This window comes from Macrotis lagotis, chromosome 7 (assembly GCF_037893015.1).
Source record: "Macrotis lagotis isolate mMagLag1 chromosome 7, bilby.v1.9.chrom.fasta, whole genome shotgun sequence".
Classification (NCBI taxonomy): Eukaryota; Metazoa; Chordata; class Mammalia; order Peramelemorphia; family Peramelidae; genus Macrotis; species Macrotis lagotis.
Genome location: NC_133664.1, coordinates 66193853 through 66211362, shown reverse-complemented (window position 1 = coordinate 66211362; position 17510 = coordinate 66193853). Strand labels below are relative to the sequence as shown.

The 17510-nt window shown below is 37.3% G+C and overlaps 2 protein-coding genes across 11 annotated transcripts in view; one reads left to right on the top strand and one right to left on the bottom strand.

The window, feature by feature from the left end:
- Positions 1 to 3176, top strand: part of ABI1 (abl interactor 1) — a 96693-nt gene extending 93517 nt beyond the window's left edge. For all 9 annotated transcript variants that reach the window (XM_074193029.1, XM_074193032.1, XM_074193030.1 and 6 more), the window contains one exon: positions 2127 to 3176. In XM_074193029.1, coding sequence (XP_074049130.1) covers positions 2127 to 2302 — 176 coding nt within the window. In that variant the 3' untranslated portion in view covers positions 2303 to 3176. The remainder of the gene's footprint in view (positions 1 to 2126) is intronic.
- A 649-nt stretch (positions 3177 to 3825) lies between these two features.
- PDSS1 (decaprenyl diphosphate synthase subunit 1) overlaps positions 3826 to 17510 on the bottom strand; it is a 44817-nt gene continuing 31132 nt past the window's right edge. Inside the window, exons 8-11 of one of the 2 annotated variants that reach the window (XM_074193039.1) lie at positions 10478 to 10558; positions 10267 to 10380; positions 6181 to 6261; positions 3826 to 4547 (exon numbers count right to left, since the gene is read on the bottom strand). In XM_074193039.1, the coding sequence (XP_074049140.1) occupies positions 4407 to 4547; positions 6181 to 6261; positions 10267 to 10380; positions 10478 to 10558 (417 nt within the window). In that variant the 3' untranslated portion in view covers positions 3826 to 4406. The remainder of the gene's footprint in view (positions 4548 to 6180; positions 6262 to 10266; positions 10381 to 10477; positions 10559 to 17510) is intronic. The other variant, XM_074193040.1, reaches the window with a different exon arrangement.

Genomic DNA, 17510 nt, shown 5'->3' with positions numbered 1-17510 from the left:
GTATCCAATTACTATATTATAGAGTCTGATTAAATCTTTCATATCTCTCCCCTTTTTTCCACTCACATGACCACCACCCTAGCCCATCACCTCTTGCCTGGGCTGGTTCAATATTTCCTAATAGGTTTCTCTGTCTTCAATTTCCTTGCATCATTTGAAGCCAGGTTGTGAAGGGTTTATATTTAATACTGTTCTAGTTTGTCAAGATATATGTGAATCCTGTCATTTGTTTTGTTATCTGTAGATTTGACAGGCATGCTTTTGAGTTGTTGTGGCAAAAATCATTCATTAGCTGCTGGGCAGGCTTCTGGGAATGGACTACTCTGAACTGAGCTAGGTTGGCTCCTGGGGAGAGAGATGGTCATTTGCCATGTCTGGTTGCACTCAGTACAATTTGTCAGAACTTGTACTCCATTTTTAAAAAATTAATAGAGGTTGGAAAGATTGCAAGTATAGCTTCAAGAACCCCAACTAATATGTTAGGGTGAAGTATTGAGGGAAGACTTTGTAGTAGCCATTAAATCTTGGGCTTTAATTCCTTTTTAAAAAAAAAAACAGTAGTGGAACCTGGCTTAATAATGCTCAGTGTGAAAAAAATATAAGGGTTTCAGTTGACAAATGTGTCTCTGAGTTATGTTTGATAGTTGCCAGATAAGTTGATATAATCTTCAGAGGCATTAATAAATATAATGCCCCAAAGAAGGGAGATAAATATTCCCATGATAGTCATCACCAGCCAAACCCTTTACATCTAAAGTACTATTTTAGTTCTTGGTGCCACATTTTAATATAGACATTGGCAGATTGAAACCTTTTCAGGGGATGGTGGCCAGGAGGTAAAGAGTTTGAAACTTATATCATAGGAAATGCTCAGGTGTGGGTGAGTGGAGGGCAGCAATAAGCATGGGGGTGGCTAGCCTGGGAAGAAGGCAATTGGGAACACGATAGCTGATTATATATTAAAAAGCATGCCATGTGGAAGAAGCATTAGACTTTTCTTTCCAGAGGACAGTGGGTGGAAGTTAACAGGGAAGCAGATTTTAGTAGTGTACAAACAATTGTCAAATGGAGCTTTAAAAAAAAAAAATGGACCTGACTGCTTTGTGAAATAATGAGCTTCTATAACTGGAAATATTAGAGCAGAGGGATACTGGAGAGGGGAGACTTTGTTCCAAAGAAAGTTTGGTCAGAGTACCTCTAAGTTCCCCTTTCCATTCCTTTTAGCATTCTGTAAGAACATAACTATTATAATTCATTGGTCCACAGCTGAAGTTCACAGGAATAAGATGAGCCATATTTTTTTCATTCTCTTTGATGACTAATAAACACACCAAATCTTTGTCATAATCACTACATATTTTCTTCCCAAATCTAACCATCTGTGATTTTTGAGGAAAAAGAAACAATTTTTCTTTTCAATGAACAACAAATATCTTGCTATTTTCTCCCCAATCCTCCCGGTAATAAGTTCTTTTTTTCTAGCCTTTTTACCTTTTTGAAAGAATCATTTTCATTGATGACACCTACTTCCTACCCCATTTTGTTTTTGCTTCTTGTTTCAAAACCTTGAATGCTATGACTCTTTTAAACCCAGTGAATTCATCACCCTGTTATGTCACAAAAATCCAACATTTTGAGTACATTGCAAAGATTAAGATTATTATCCAATATATAACAAATTAGGAAATGGTAATGAATGTTTGCTCTAAAATGTAATCTTCAAATTTACTGAGCATAGCATTGGGTTAGTGGATTCATGTTTCTTATTCCTTGTCATAAATAAATGGGGGAAAGGCCACATAACTTGTATATTTTGTAACTAAAATTTTCTCTAGTGATGTACTTTAAAATTACAATACAAACATGGGTACTAATTTATAAAACTAAATTGATAAAAATATAGGGCCCATATGATGTCTCAAAACATAAGACATTTATAGCATAAAATTATCACTTGAGCCAGCAGTATGGGGTGATTACTAGCATCCATGCTATGATGAATTTAGGGGAAAAAAAAACCCCTTCATTGAAATTATTCAATTTGTTATATTAGAGAGACCGTGACAGTGTAAAGATCCTTGTAGCATGCTTATTTACTATTTCCTATCTTTTTTTTCTCCCTGTAGTTGTTGCTATATATGATTATACAAAGGACAAGGATGACGAGCTATCTTTTATGGAGGGTGCAATCATTTATGTTATAAAGAAGAATGATGATGGATGGTATGAAGGAGTCTGCAATCGAGTGACTGGCTTGTTCCCTGGAAATTACGTTGAATCAATCATGCACTATACTGATTAAAAATCTTTTGCTTTGGAAGTGGGATCTTGTATTCACCCATACTGTGGGACAGCTCTAATGGTGAACAGTTATGTCTTACTGTTTGAAAATGTGCCCATATTTTCAGGACATGCTGTTTTATCAGTATGATTGAATGTTCATCCATGAGCATAACTTCTGGGAGACAGTTTATGTATTGCTGAAGAGCATTTTGTACAAATAACTGTCTGTAAATAGGTTATGCTGATGTATTTACTTATGCATTCTTAATTTTATGACCAGCCTAAATATTCTGGGGAAGTAGGGTTTAGTATTTAATGAAATCATGATTCCAATTGTGCCATTACATTTTTCAGTGCAGCATGGTAACTAACACTACGTTAGACTAACATTAAGAATCTGGAAGAAAAGTTTAATGCTAGTGCTGGTCATACTTTTGTTTAGTTTCTTGCTCATTTTTGAACTATACTATTTGTTTAAAGCATGCATACAAACTTATGTATTGAAATATACTTTTTAAAAAATCCAAGATGCTTCCAATTCGTTGTAATCTTTACCTAGAGTACTCTCACAAAAAAGTCTATTAAATTGTTGAGTCTCTAGAGTATCCATGTGAAACAAAACTGGGTGGTCTTCTGTATGTTGTAATTTGTACCTAAGTTTTTTTAATGAGTGAGTTTGCATTTTCACTTTTTCCATTCATAAATACATAAGTGAACCAAAGGTCTTGTCCTTTCCTTCATTGGTTTGCTTTTTAAAAAAGTATGGACTTACTGCAGAATAATGCTTCTATTTTCTCAGCACATTCTACATGAACAAAGAATTGGTCTAAGCCTTATATTAACTCGCCCTGATTTAGAAGAAAGTGATTTATTTTGGACATAAAAATTCTTTTTCTAAAACTTTCTTTCAAAGCTAAGATGATGTATAAAAGGGATCAGATTATTGTAATTAAAACTTAAGACAACATTATCTAATTATGGGGTCCAATTTACTGCCATATATCATTCCATGAATTTTACAGCTGCCTTTTTCAAGTACTATTGATCAAATGCTGGTTCAATATAAGGAAACTGGAGCACCATTTACAAATAACTTTTGTAAAAATGGATGCTGCAGACTTTTTTGTATGGGCCCTATTAAATCCATTGACTCTGCCAACCCAAAACAAGATCGAGTAGGGAAGATGACAGTTGCTTTGTTACTCAGTGAAAATAGGGACCATCCCCAAACTGGAGATTTCATTTGTCATTATAGGTATCATGTCCACTTCATGTGTCTCCTCTTGATTTAAGGAAGGACTTGTGGTCAGATCTTCAGAGGTGACATTTCTGTTTTTGTCTTGTCCAAATCTATATTACTTAGAATATCTAAAGTAGAGAACAAGCTAATGTGGATTTCTGTGTATTGAGGACTTGTTTGGATTTCAAAGTATAGTCAGTTGTATCAAATTTTGCAGATTTTGACACAGTGAATGAAAAAGATTGGTATAAAACATTTGTTTCTGAAAATTAGATAAATACTTTTTATTTCATCCTAGGTCAATGTGACTGTTTTATTCCTCTGTTTATTATAAACATGATTTGAATATCATTAGTGATCAAATAACTTTCATTTTGCTGTTATCAATTGGAAAGTTTTCTTAATTTGTATATAACCTATTGTCTAAATTTTATGTACAGTCTTTTATAATAAATCATCTTCCTATATACAATTTTGGGTACTGTTAAATATAATCACAATTTAAGCTTGAATCTGTTCTGTCACTTTTATATTCTCAGATTTTTATAGAAAAGGTGAAAAATCCAAATTTTTTAAACAATGATTATTTATTCTTATTGCAGCCTCACATGTGGATATTAACATTGTAAACAATATCACACATAAATAATACCCCCATTAAAGTTTACAGCACTAGAACCAAGGATAGCTTCAGATGGTTTAATGATATAGTTATGGCTTCCTTCAATACAACCAGCTTTAAAAAGTTCAATAAACAAGGTTGAAATGATTTAAAAAAAAAAAGATTTTTGGTAATCTTGCACTGGAAGCAAAAAAAAAAAGTGTTCCATAAAATTGTTTAGGCACAGTCTGGTAAATAGCTGCCACAGAAAATGGAAAGATGTTATTTATCTCGTGTGAGTACGATTTCTGTGAGTTGGATGAGGGCGTCTCTTTCAGGAGATGGTCGAAGTTTACTAATCTCCCTTATTGCTTTATGGCAATATTGTTGGGCGAGGTAGGTTGTTTGTTGTACACCATCACTCTGCAGGGAGAAAAAAATGCACGTTATTGAATGTACCATCCTTTACTTCTATTGCTATCATTTTTATTGTATTCCCTGGACATTTCCAGGCTTCCTTTGACTAAGGCAGCACAGTCCAGTGGATGGAAAACTGGCCTTGGAGTCTTCCTTGACCAAGACCATCTGTGTGACTGGGCAAGTCAAGTGCTCAAAACAACAGAAAACTGTGGTGGACGGAGTTCACCAGCCCTTTACTGAAATGGGCAATTATGTAATATAAGGTTCAGGTAGATAACTAAGGCTCCCTAACTGAAATTAGATGATTTTGTGATGACATTACATAGCAATATATCAACTGATTGCCAACTCTAGAGATCTAATGAAGAATTAAGTTAAGGTGGACTAAAGTTGAGGAGTTAAACTTTTTAAAAAGACAACCAGCTGACACTTAACCTTTTGGGAAGTTTCTCCAAATCTGGCTACTCCATCACCAGGTTCATTGATGCTGGGACTCTTATGACAGCTTATCAGGGTCTATTCTGGTGGCACAGCCTCTCCTCAGTGGGCCATCCTGAACCCTGCAGCAACTCTTTACTAGCTATGTTCTTGGGTAATTTGTTAACCTTCCCTTCAGCTGATGATGATGATGATGATTATTATTATTATTATTATTTTTAGATTTTTCAAGGCAGTGGGGTTAAGTGGCTTGCCCAAGGCCATACGGCTAGGTAATTATTGAGTGTCTGAGGCCGGATTTGAACTCGGGTTCTGCCACCTAGCCCGCCCTCCCCTTCAGCTGATTTTGACAAAAGTTCCCCCTTTAAGAAGTTGAACTAACTTTACAGATACCCTCACTCTCTTAGTAATACTTAGATTATTACTGTACTAGTTGTGGTACAGTAGGATACTGGATCTGAAGACCGAACTCAAGCCCTGGCTCAATAACTTTAGCTGTGTGAAAATGGGCAATTTACTTTATCCAGAAGGGGGATCCATATCCTTCTTTATCACATGAGTCAAGCTAGAGGTGACTTTCTAGCTTCCAGTCTTGATCTTAGAATTCTGGTAAAGCTATTTTGTAATCACTTCACAAATGACTAAACGTATCAACAATTTTTTTAGCTCTCTATATATAGTACCAAATCACAACTTTTTTCAAAACTTTGAATTCACCCTCAAACCAAAAGTTGTGCTAATATTAAGAAATGCCACAGTGCATAGACTCTAAAGACAATTCTCAATATGTAACAGAGACCTATACTGTTGGAAGTAAAATGTAGACATTCCCAAAGAGATAAGAATTATTTGAAGCTTGACTTTGCTACTAAGTAATATGTAGGATGGTTTAGTAAATGGAGGCAGGAGTGCCTTAATGCTCCTTTTAGTCTGGGTACAAGGTCTGGATGAGAGTGACAATACAGAAAGAAGGAATTAGCAGATCTTGGTGACAGGCTGAGAGCTAAGTTTATGTGTGAATGAATGGTGCCATTCCAGAAAAGGCAAGTCTGGATGGGAAGATGGGTTTGGAGTAGGAGGAGAAAGGTGACATAAATTATAGTCATTATTTTTATTACATTTTATGGTTAAATTGTTTTGCTCGGCTTTTAAGTAAGCTTTGCTACAATAAAATCGATAAACTGAGGTTGGCACTTACTTGTAATACATATTGCCGAGCACGTTCCACGTCTCCTGGTGAACTGAATCGTCTCATTATCATTGCATTCATTTCTGGAAACTAATCATAAAAGGAAAATGGTATTTACTGGTACAGTTCTTAATACAAAGTAAATTTGCCATCTTATTTTTATTGCTATGATACTGCTACACAGTACTTGTTTTTAACCTTTAAATCTCCGGCACCGAACACAGTGCCCAAGATATTTCTAGGTGCTTAATAAACATGTAACTTGAATTCTGTCATCAAATATCTGAGTAGCTTGGCAAGTTCTTTAAATTTCCATCTCTACAAGCTCCCATTTATTCTTTTCTCTTCTCACCACAGCTACTATTCTCTTTAGGCCTGTTCTTCCTGTTTTCAGGCTCTTGGTTTCTAAGCCCTTTTTTATATATAGCTGCCAAAATGATCTTTTCAAGACAAGTCTGTCCTGGTTGCTTTACTGCTGTTTCAAAGTCTTCAGGAGCTCCTTATAATGATAAAAATAAGAAACTCCTTGACCAGCATTAATGACCTTCAACAATTTCACTCCAACCTTTCCTTTCTACTTCTATTCACATTACTCTCCTTCACACATCCTTAATTTCCAAATTAGACTGCTCCCTAAACCTACCACACTATCTTCTGTTTTTATGCCCTTTCAGGGGCTATCCTTCATAGATGAAATTTATTTTCTCTTCATCATGTGACCATCCTAACTTTTTTCCTACATTTGTGGACATCCTTTTATATAAATTATTTTTATAATTATTTGCTTTCAATGTGTCGACATCAGAACTCTCCAATGTTCTTTGGGGGGGGGGGGGGGGAGAAGGCTGATCCTAAATGTAAATTCTTTTAAAAGACAAGAGGCTACTGTTTCCTAGCTCTGATAACCCAGCATTAGTGTCTTACATGCTTGTTGAACTGAATTGAAATGGAGCCAAAGGACACCTCTCTACTAGTAGCAAATAAAGGAAAAAAAAAGCTATTTCCCCCAAATTCTCAACTTTTAAGCCACTGTTACTTGGGTGCATTTTAGGTAGCTTTTCTTTCTAATGCGGAAGAAATAAAGATATTCCCCAAATTTAGCTTCCCATCTCCTCTTAAGAGAAAGTGTTAATCACTTCTGACATTCTAGCAAACTTCTAAATGGAGTGTTTTCAAGGAACAGAATGTAGCTAGGCTCCTACAGGGAGTTCCATTTTACAGCTTATTTAAGCATCGCATGAAACAAATAACCCATAAACAAGGGATTAAAAATGTGCTGTGAATAACAAAGATGCACATAATCAAGGCTTTATTAGCATTACTTTCTTCAAATATCATTAGGACATCTTTTTAAGAGGGCACTAACTGGTTAAGAGTATTTTGAGGCTGTCTGATAAATAGTATGGTATAGATGTTGGGGACCAACTAAAATTGAATTCTCTTAAAGAAAAAATGGTCTTCATTTCTCTCTACAGTTACTTAAGACTTGAAATGAGAAGGGAACATCTGGAAACTTGTAATTTAAAATTAACATGACTTGGAGCTTGTCAGTGGCTGCTGACAATGTGCCTCAACTTGTGATTTTATTTTTAAAATTCACAAGGCTCAGTTCAAATCTAGCTGACCTGTGGTCCTCACACCGTGCTCTCTCACTTCCTGCTCTGTCTTGTGTGGAAGCCCCTTTCTCAGATGGTTCCCTTTTTTTGAAGCTGAGATTCTTCCCTTTTCAGGCTGTCGTGCTGACAGATGACAAGGCCTGCAGTCTTGTGGGAGTGAGTGTGCTACCCATCCTGTGATTGGGATTTCCCATTGAAACAAGGCTGGCAGCATCTCGGGCCCTCTAAGTCCAGTCCTTCAGCTCAGGGTAGCTTTTCTTTTTTAATTCTTGATTTATTTTCTTGTCCACATTTGTCTTTCCTTTCAGTGATAAGCTAAAATGAAACCTAAGGCCACTCATGTCCTGAGGTGTGGTTGGTAAGCTGACTTCAGTGTAGGGGAGAGGGCAACATGAGAAGTTCAAGGAAAGTTTTGCTGTGAAGCCTGGTAGCCAAATAACCTATTCTAGTTGTATATCTAATCAATATTCATGAAACACTGTGCCTGTTGATAGACCTGGGGTACAAAGCCAAGAGCGGGCCCTGCCTTCAAGCAGCTTGTCTTCTATTGGCAGATGCTGGTATGGTTTCTGGGCTAATCAACAACTAAAATACCTTAAGTTTTCTGAAGGGCACGTCTGAATTCACGTTCATTAACCTTTCATCTCATACTGTACAGCTGGCAAGTCCCTGCCATATGCAATGTGTAGGAAGCTAGAGCTTGTGATGAGGTGGAACCCCCCCCCCCAACTTGGCCCTCAAACATTGGGGCCCTATCCTCACTGGTCAATAGCAGCAGCAGCTTTACCTTGTCCGAGTCTGACTTAAAAGTCCGTGTCCCTCACAGAACCCACCAGCTGACCAAACTCACATGGGCAAAATGGAACACTGATGACAAGTAGAAGAATTAAGGAAAATGTGGGGAGGTTTAGAAGAACTGATAAAGTGAGAAGAATCATTAGAAAACACAGCAACAGAGCTAAAAGAAAGCACAGCTGGCAAATCTCAGTGACCCAACCCAGAGCAGAGGAGAGAAGACACTAGGGAAGTGAGGACTATGGGTTCCATAAGCTTTTAGAAACAACATTTTTCTTATCAGTTTTTTCCAGGTGTCAAGCAAAGATTGGGTTGGGGTGCTGGTTATATCATCTTAGATGAGTGGAGGAGGGCCATAGAAGTAGCATCATACTATAAAAATCACATTTAGTACATGTGATTATTCTCTTAAATATAAGAGTGTGTGTGGGTGTGGGGGATTTGATTCTCATTTACTTAATTTTCTAATCCTGGCCATATCTGTGAACTATGTCTTCCCCCCCTTTCCCATGGATGAACATCTCAGGATGGAAAAAAAAAGAATATTCAGCACTCTTGCCTTAAAAATACAGAGGCTTATAATCTTAAGACTTGGGGACACAAGTGTAATCCTCACCCTCCTAGGACAGGATGGTCTGGGATGAGTCATTCCATGGGCTGGCCAGACAGCACATCTTTAAAATGAGAGGTATAGCACAGATAGACACTTTCACCCCCACCCTCAGAAGTGGAAAGATGTACAATAGAGGGAATCTGGCTCCCAGTCCAATTTCATGCCAGACAAACTTACTCTACCTGCAATGTACTGAAGCTTTCTTTCATATCCTTCATATTCTACCTCACTGCTGTTTACTACCAATCCCAAACCTCTCTTAGCTGATGCTATTAGATGCTACAAGTGGTTCCTTTTCTCTCATCTGGGAAGAGACATAGTCAGTGTGAATTCAGATGATTTCCAATTAGAGAAAGCTACAGTCAAGCTATAGTGTGCTTTTTCAAATCTAGAAAAGACTTGGAGCTGGGAGGAACCTTGGAGACCATCAGGTCCAATCTTTTCATTTTACAGATGGGAAAACTGGATCAGAATGAGGTTAAATGATGTGCCCTGGGTCTTGCCTCTAGTAAATTCTTCATTATTTTAAGTCCAGGGTCTTCAAATGTTGAATGTTAGATGGATTTGCTAAAAACTGACTGAATCACAAAATGAAAATAACTATAAAATGAGATTTGCAAATTCCAGGTAACGTTCTATTTATTTCCAGGTACATGAGCTAACTTCTAAGTTACTAAAAATCTTAATCCTTGATCCCCTATTTTAAGGCAGATTCCTTTATTCCTTATTTATTCCCATAGTATGCTGGAGTGGGGGCTATGAGACTCTCTAAAGCTCCCAGAGATCTCTCCTTAATTTTGATTTCATTCCTCTTCTATGGATTTGCTGAAGATTCCACTGCTTCATCTCTGTTGTAACTATGTCAAGGTCTTGTTTATCTGGCAAGATCTGGGGGTTTCTTTTAAGGCCAGCCTTGGATCAAGTACTATCAGCAAAATCAAAATGGAGAAAACACTCAGGTGAGATCTCATCTGCCAAGCAATTTATTGAATAGAATTTACTGAAGGCATCATTACTTAATGGTGTTACTGATTCCACATCCATGAATTCTTGTTCTAAAATGCAACTTACCTGTTGGCAAGCAAATAAAACTGGACCAGTGGCCAATCCAAGTTTCAGATCTGTTGCTGTTGGTTTGCCCAGCTGGTCAGTACATGAAGTGAAATCCAAAACATCATCTATCAACTAAAGGAGAAAGAATTGATGTCAAAACCTGTTCCAGAAAAGTGTTTCAAAAGGGCCATAGTTCTTATAATGCAAAAATCAAAATTTCAAGAAGAACCTGAAATGCGATGCCAACATTTTTTCCATATTGAAAGGCAATTTCATGAACCACGGGATCTGGGCATCCTAAAATCGAGACCTGGAATAAAATGAAAGTTCTCTGATTTAGGCAGGAATTAGATAATAAACACATTAAAATATACAACAATAATCTAGCCATGGCCTTGCTGAGGATTTCATTTCACAGACAAAGAAACTGAGGCTCAGAGAAGTAATTTCTTCTCACACAAGGGAAAAGTGGAAGATGAGAATTCTATTTCCCTGACTAAAATATGGCATGTTCCACTGAATTATATTGTTTCACATAAATGTCCAATTACATGAAATAACCCTGATAGGACATGGCCAGCCTTCACATTGCTCAGAAATAACACCAATTCATTGTTTCATTAATTTAGAGAAATGTGGAAAATAAGCCTTTTGGGGCATGTAAAAGGAGCAGAGGATAACCCTTTAACCTCTGAAGTGAAGGTAGATATAGCAGGCAGCCAACACATAGGTGGGCCACTGGTTATCACAAAAGTGACACCTGTTAAGGAATGTGATAGTATTTGTAACCTTGAGGGTAGTGTCTTTTTTTCCCCCATTGTAAGATTTATACAAAATGAATCAATATTTTTTGATGTTGTGTGATGTAATCACAAAGAAGTTTACTAGATAAAAATTTTAGGTAGATAGTATCTTCTATAATCCCTTCCTCAATCTCTTATAACTAAATCCAGTTAAAGTCCTGTGTTTGCATTAAATATACCTATAACACACCATCAGCAATACACTAATTTGTAGATTTATTAAAAGATGGATTTGCATGATACTCCTGTGGTGGACATTGTATATCTATGGATCACAAGTGTGTTATCACTGAGATGCTCAGGGCTAGACTACTCTAAGTATGCATGGAGTATCACAAAGCTCTGCTGATCATTAGAGGTGAATCCAACCTGTGACTTTGGTCTTTTCAACACTACATTTTAACCAGCTCAGGTAAAGTTCCTGAAGGACAACACAGTATGATGGAAAGGGTACTGGACTGAGGATCAAGAGACCTAGATTTGAATCTTGGCTCTGATGCTTCCTATGTGACCTTGAGAAAATTAAAAGCTTGTTTGAATCAATGTTTCCTCCTCTGAAAAAGTGGGGTGAAGCACTTCTTTTTACCTTAACAGGAGAACCATCCTATAAGAAAAACACTTGACAATGTAGTAGGAACCATTGCAGTTGTAGTATTCAAGATTTGGGTTCAAATTCCAACTCTGACATTCGATTGTGGCTAGTTACAAACACAATGTGCCAAGTTTTCTTATATGTAAAATAAGGATTAGTACGTATGGGACAATCTCACAGGAAGGCAAGGAAGACCAAATGAGACAATGCATGTTAGTTCCTAGCCAAATCTTTTATGGTACTATATAGATGCCAGTTCTGGCCATTGTTATCATAATCATTCCACAAGTTCCAGAGTTACTATGTGCAAAAGAAACATGAAGCTACTGTAATTTTATATATCTACAAATGCCTAGGGGGAAAATAGAAAGGAAAAGGTGATTCTAAGCTTAAAAATCATTATCCTAAACAAAACACAACAAAGTTGATGGTTGTCTTCTGACCTTATATGACCCAATGCTATCCTCAACTCTAATGCATCATTTCTTCAGAATCACAATGGGACTGAATCACATGCATGTGTAAAAATGCCACACTGCTGATTTGGCAAAAGCAACATTTTCCCCCTGATCCAGAAGCCCAACTGTGATAGCAGTTTCATAATGTTTCAGAAAACATACAAATGCTTTTCTGCTATTTTCCAACCTGTTAAAGGTTTGGCTTTGTTCTACAATGTGCTACTCTCAAATGGATTAATCTGAAGAGACAAAAGCACCTCTCCCTCCTTTAAAGATTTTTCCCATTTCCCAAGTCCCCTAAAGACCAACTGGCCTAACTTACTTAAAACTCCTGGATTGCCTTCTGGCATTTTTTCTGCTTGGCATTCTGGGCACACTAAGCCCAGTTTGCAGGAGACAAAGATCAGGTTAAAAGAAAAAAAACATCAACAGTCAAAGCTGGAGCTGTCCACAGCTTGATCCTGAAGCACTGTCCTACTGCCTCTGCCCCAATTTCCCTCCCATTCCACATAGCATTTATCCCTTTGAATTCCTTCCACTGGGTTACTAGTTCAGTTCCCAGACTGATCTTGAGCAAGATTCCCAACAAAATATAACATTTACCAAATTTAAAGAGCCTTCAATGGATGGTATGCATGCTTCATGTTGAGGTCATAGAGATAAAAGATTGTATCTCCCTAAGCTCCAGCCCCAAGATAATGGATGAGTGGGCACATGAGTCTACATTGTTTTGAATGGTAAAATCTTTGTAAAAGAAGGGGTTTCCCAATTCATAGGTTGAACTAAGGTCATTTACTCGGTTGTTTTGTGAACTGGAATGCCAGCAACCATAGAAATACAGACAAAACACTAACAAGTCAACTTAGTGAAAAGCAGAATGGAGTTAATGTGTGGCAAGGGTTATCTCTACTCGGGCAGTTCAGGCTAAGCTGATAAAAATAGAGCCAGCCTATTCCTAGTCAGAAACAAATGGATTCTTGGATCAATGCCCACCGAAGAATTTATCTACCTCCTATATTCAAATTACAGGCTAAATTCCAAGAACATTCTGACTTCTATAGGTCTTTAAGAAGAATTCTTCTGGCTAGAATAATGGTATGTCTATTAACCATGGGAGAACAAGTTTCATCTTGGAGAATTAAAATGATACAAAACTTAGATATATTCTTGCAGAGCAAAAAGTTTTGACTTAAAATTCCACTGTCTAAAAGGGAAAAGCTGATAATTCTCAATAATCATGCTAGGATACAATCAACATAGTTCTAACAAAGCAAAAATAAATTGATTCATCTATTCAACAAACATTTATACCAACTGTATATAGAAGATTATACTAGGGATCAGAAGGTGCTAAAATGTCTAGATTAAAAGTCCTGTGCTCAGGAGAGGATGAACACTAGTTACTTATTGGTTGACAAACATTTTGAAGCAAAGAAAGCACTCAGATACCTACCAGACAACATCTGCTTTCAATAGATGTAAATAAATTTTAAAAAATTAAACAGGAAACATTATTGAATCATTCATTGGGAAATCAAGTTAGGACACAGCATAAATTGGTCAACAAAGCTAAAAATTAGAGCTCTCTGCTCTCAGCAACATATTCAGTTGAATTAATTTATATGGACTAAATACATACATGTTAATCACTCACAATACTTACTCTAAGCAAGTTGATATCAATGGAAAAAAAGTAGGATTTTAGTTTAGGAAAATATTCCACTTGAATGCTGTCTGAAAAATATAAAACTGAACTTTTTTTCCTGTCACATTCAATAACTTTTTAACAATCTTTTTTTTTTAATGTTTTTGCAAGGCAAATGGGGTTAAGTGGCTTGCCCAGGGCCACACAGCTAGGTAATTACTAAGTGTCTGAGACCAGATTTGAACCCAGGTACTCCTGACTCCAGGGCCGGTGCTTTATCCACTACACAACCTAGCCACCCCAACAATCTTTTTTTAAAAACAATTTTAACAATATTTCTTAAGATGGATGTAAAAGAAACATGTGCAAAAAAGATGGGCTTTTCACATGGTAAGGAAAGAATAGTCAGTGGGTAGCCTGATTGTTCCTAATGTCTTCTTAGCTGTGAAAAACATATGAGTAGGCATGGCCATGGGTCAAAAATGATGAGCAGCCATGAAAGACAGTTTTGCCATTTCCATTACTGGAGAAAATACCCCCGTTGGTGAAAAGCATAAATATATCGGAGTACTGTAATTCTCTAACTCCAAACCAGATAATTCATAGGATTCAGAGGCAAGAACAGGAAGGCTCTTTAGGAGCCACTTAATCCACTTAATTTATGTTTATAAACTTAAAAATTATTGATAAATGTAATTGAATATAATTTTATATATTTGAAAATATAAATTTAAGAAGGGTTCACAGGCTTCAGACTGCCAAAGGGATCTGTGACACAAAAAAGCTAAGAATCTTTGGTTTAGGACTAACTTTTGATTTTACAGCTGAGAAAAGGGAAAGCTAAATGATTTCTCCAGTCACATATGTGACAAACACCAGAGATAAGATCTGAACCCAAGCTCTCAAACCCGAGCTAGTAGTCATTTTTCCATTCTATCACACTGCCTTCAATGTCGTGCTAAAATTAAACTCTGGCTAATGAATGATCTCCCTTTATCTTTGTAAAATGCATTTTTACTATTAAAGAATAACATCACAAAATATACTACATATAAGAATATATCAATTTATTTCATTGATATTAACCAATTAGCATTAAGTGCCCACTTGTGCCAAGCAATATGCTAGGGATAGAAATACAAGTAAGATGTTCCCCACTCAAGAACCCTACATTCTGTGAAAATAAGAGACAACCAGAGATGAGGTGGGCAAAAGGGTAACGTGAGATAACTGGGTTTGACCTTTTATTTTTTTAAGGTTTTGCAAGGCAATGGGGTTAAGTGGCTTGCCCAAGGCCACACAGCTAGGTAATCATTAAGTGTGTGTGAGGCTGGATTTGAACTTAGGTACTCCTGACTCCAGGGCTGGTGCTCTATCAACTGTGCCACCTAGCTGCCCCACCTTTGTTTTAAGATCAAACTTTGCCTCAGACTTACATTGGACCTAATTTGAGATCCTTCCCTGCCACTTGAACAAAGTTGTCCATATGACTTTGGGCAAGTGACTCTCTGGGTCTACTTCCTCATCTGTCAAACTGGAAGGATAGTGATAGTTTCCACAACTATTTAAAATTCCATGCGTATTTCTTAAGAGCTGATTGTATGTAGAGGACTAGTTTTCACAGTCTTTTCTAAACTGTGCTGTGCAAAAAAGCTCTCTCCTGTGAGATTCAGTTTTAAAAATCAAATGCCAAACTGGCTGTCTTCTTATAGGCCAGAGAAAAAAAGGTATTTTGTACTTGAATATGGCATAGTCTGATGAGTGATTTTCTAGACAGGGTGTAAGCTTAAAGGCTAATTACATCAAGGACTTATTTTTATTCTTTTTTCTCAGTTTTTTTTTTTTTTGCAAGGCAATGGGGTTAAGTGGCTTGCCCAAGGCTAGGTAATTATTAAGTGTGTGAGGCTGGATTTCAACTCAGGTCCTCTGGATTCCAGAGCCAGTGCTCTATCTACCTCTGAGCTACCTAGCCACCCCCGACTTATCTTTATTCTAAAGCACCATTCTGGAGTAAATTTTTAAGAAAAGCCCCTTTTTATTTTCTTTCCTATAATCCAATGTTATGAATAGAAAAGAGAACCAGAGAGGGAACTTATGTGATCTACAAAGGAAAATGAAGTACAAAGACAATTCCCTGGAAATGCTGAGGAGTAGAGGTCGGTATTGGGGGTGATGAGGACAAAACTAGTATGGTACAGCTCAGAACAACCCCCCCACCAAAAAAACTGGCAACTTACCACATTCCAGCTAATATCCAGTTCAGAATAAATGACAAAACAAATGTGGGGAAGGATGAAACCAAATCCATTTAAGTAATTATTTCTTAGTTTTTAAAGTTTTTTTTTGACTGAAAATGGGGGAAAAGAGGACAAGTCACCTCAAAACAATTCTCTAAGATGAAAACACATCAAGGTTTTAGCAATAGGGAATGAGAGAGAGAGAGAGAGAGAGAGAGAGAGAGAGAGAGAGAGAGAGAGAGAGAATGTGTGTGTGTGTGTGTGTGTGTGTGTGTGTGTGTGTGTGTGTGTGTGTGTGTGTAGCTGCTAGGACTATTTTAATACTGTTATCTTCATGGGACATCTGGGGATTCCATTCATTTTTCTTTGTTGGGAAATACCTAACAGAATTCTATTCCTTTAATCCTCAGCTCTGGAAAAGGCCTAAGTGATTTTTTTGTGTCAGCTCCCATGACTCTTAGACTTGTCTGAACTCATGCCTATCAGCATCTTTAACATCAGGCACTCATTAGCAGCAGTTCAGAAAATCTAGACTTTATGTAGTTCTTCTACCCCTAAGTACTAATAAATAAAAAAATGTTCATTTAATCACATAATTTTTTCTTAGGTTTGTTTTCTTAACAGTCTTGGACAGATCATTACCAATTCATTTGCATGAGAAGGAAATTACTTCCTATTTGTATTGCAACAGAGCAATGTGCCTCCTAGTGGTCTTTAGTAAACATTTAATTCTAACTCATGTTCATTTGTTTTAATGCATACTAATGTTTCATTTGTTGGGAATGAGGTAGTCTAAACAATTAGATTTCTGTCCCTTGATTCATTAATTATTTTTATTATTATTAATCTAGCTTAAAGGTGTTTTTACTAAAAACTTTAAGATGTTGTCTGTCTGCCTCAGGTTCCTCAACTATAAAATGGGGATTAGAAACAGCACCTACCTCACAGGATCATTGTGAACATGAAATGAGATTAAAAAAAAAAAGTCAGCCCAGTGCTGGCCCACAGTAGGCTACACAAACACTGCCTCTCGCCCTTCCCTTCTTCCTTTTTCATAGAATACAGGATTCAGTGGATCTGTGAGTGCAGACATGAACCCATAGCTGGGGGTGGGGGTGGGGGTGCAGTCCTGCTGCAAACAGTTCATAGTCTACTTAGACTACCCTGTGTCTGCACTGACAATTCATGGAAGGCAAACTTGGGTTGATGAATAGTGCCTGGGAAGGGCAGAGAGTGGCTGGGAAGGGCAGCCCGGTCAGTGTTGTGGGACACCAGACAATGACTCAGGCCTAGAATAGGAGGGAGATGGACTCTGTGCATGGAGGAAACGGTAACATACTCAATCCCAAGATACTTCCTAAAACAAACAAAAACCCATCTTAATACCAACAATCTGTCAGTGATGGAGAGTTGCCAAAACACACTCTCCAAAGAATTAAAACCACAGGTGTGTGTGTGTGTGTGTGTGGGGGGGGGGGGGGGGGTGAGGAAAGCCAAGCATCCTGACAGTTGCCTGGGCTTTTCCCT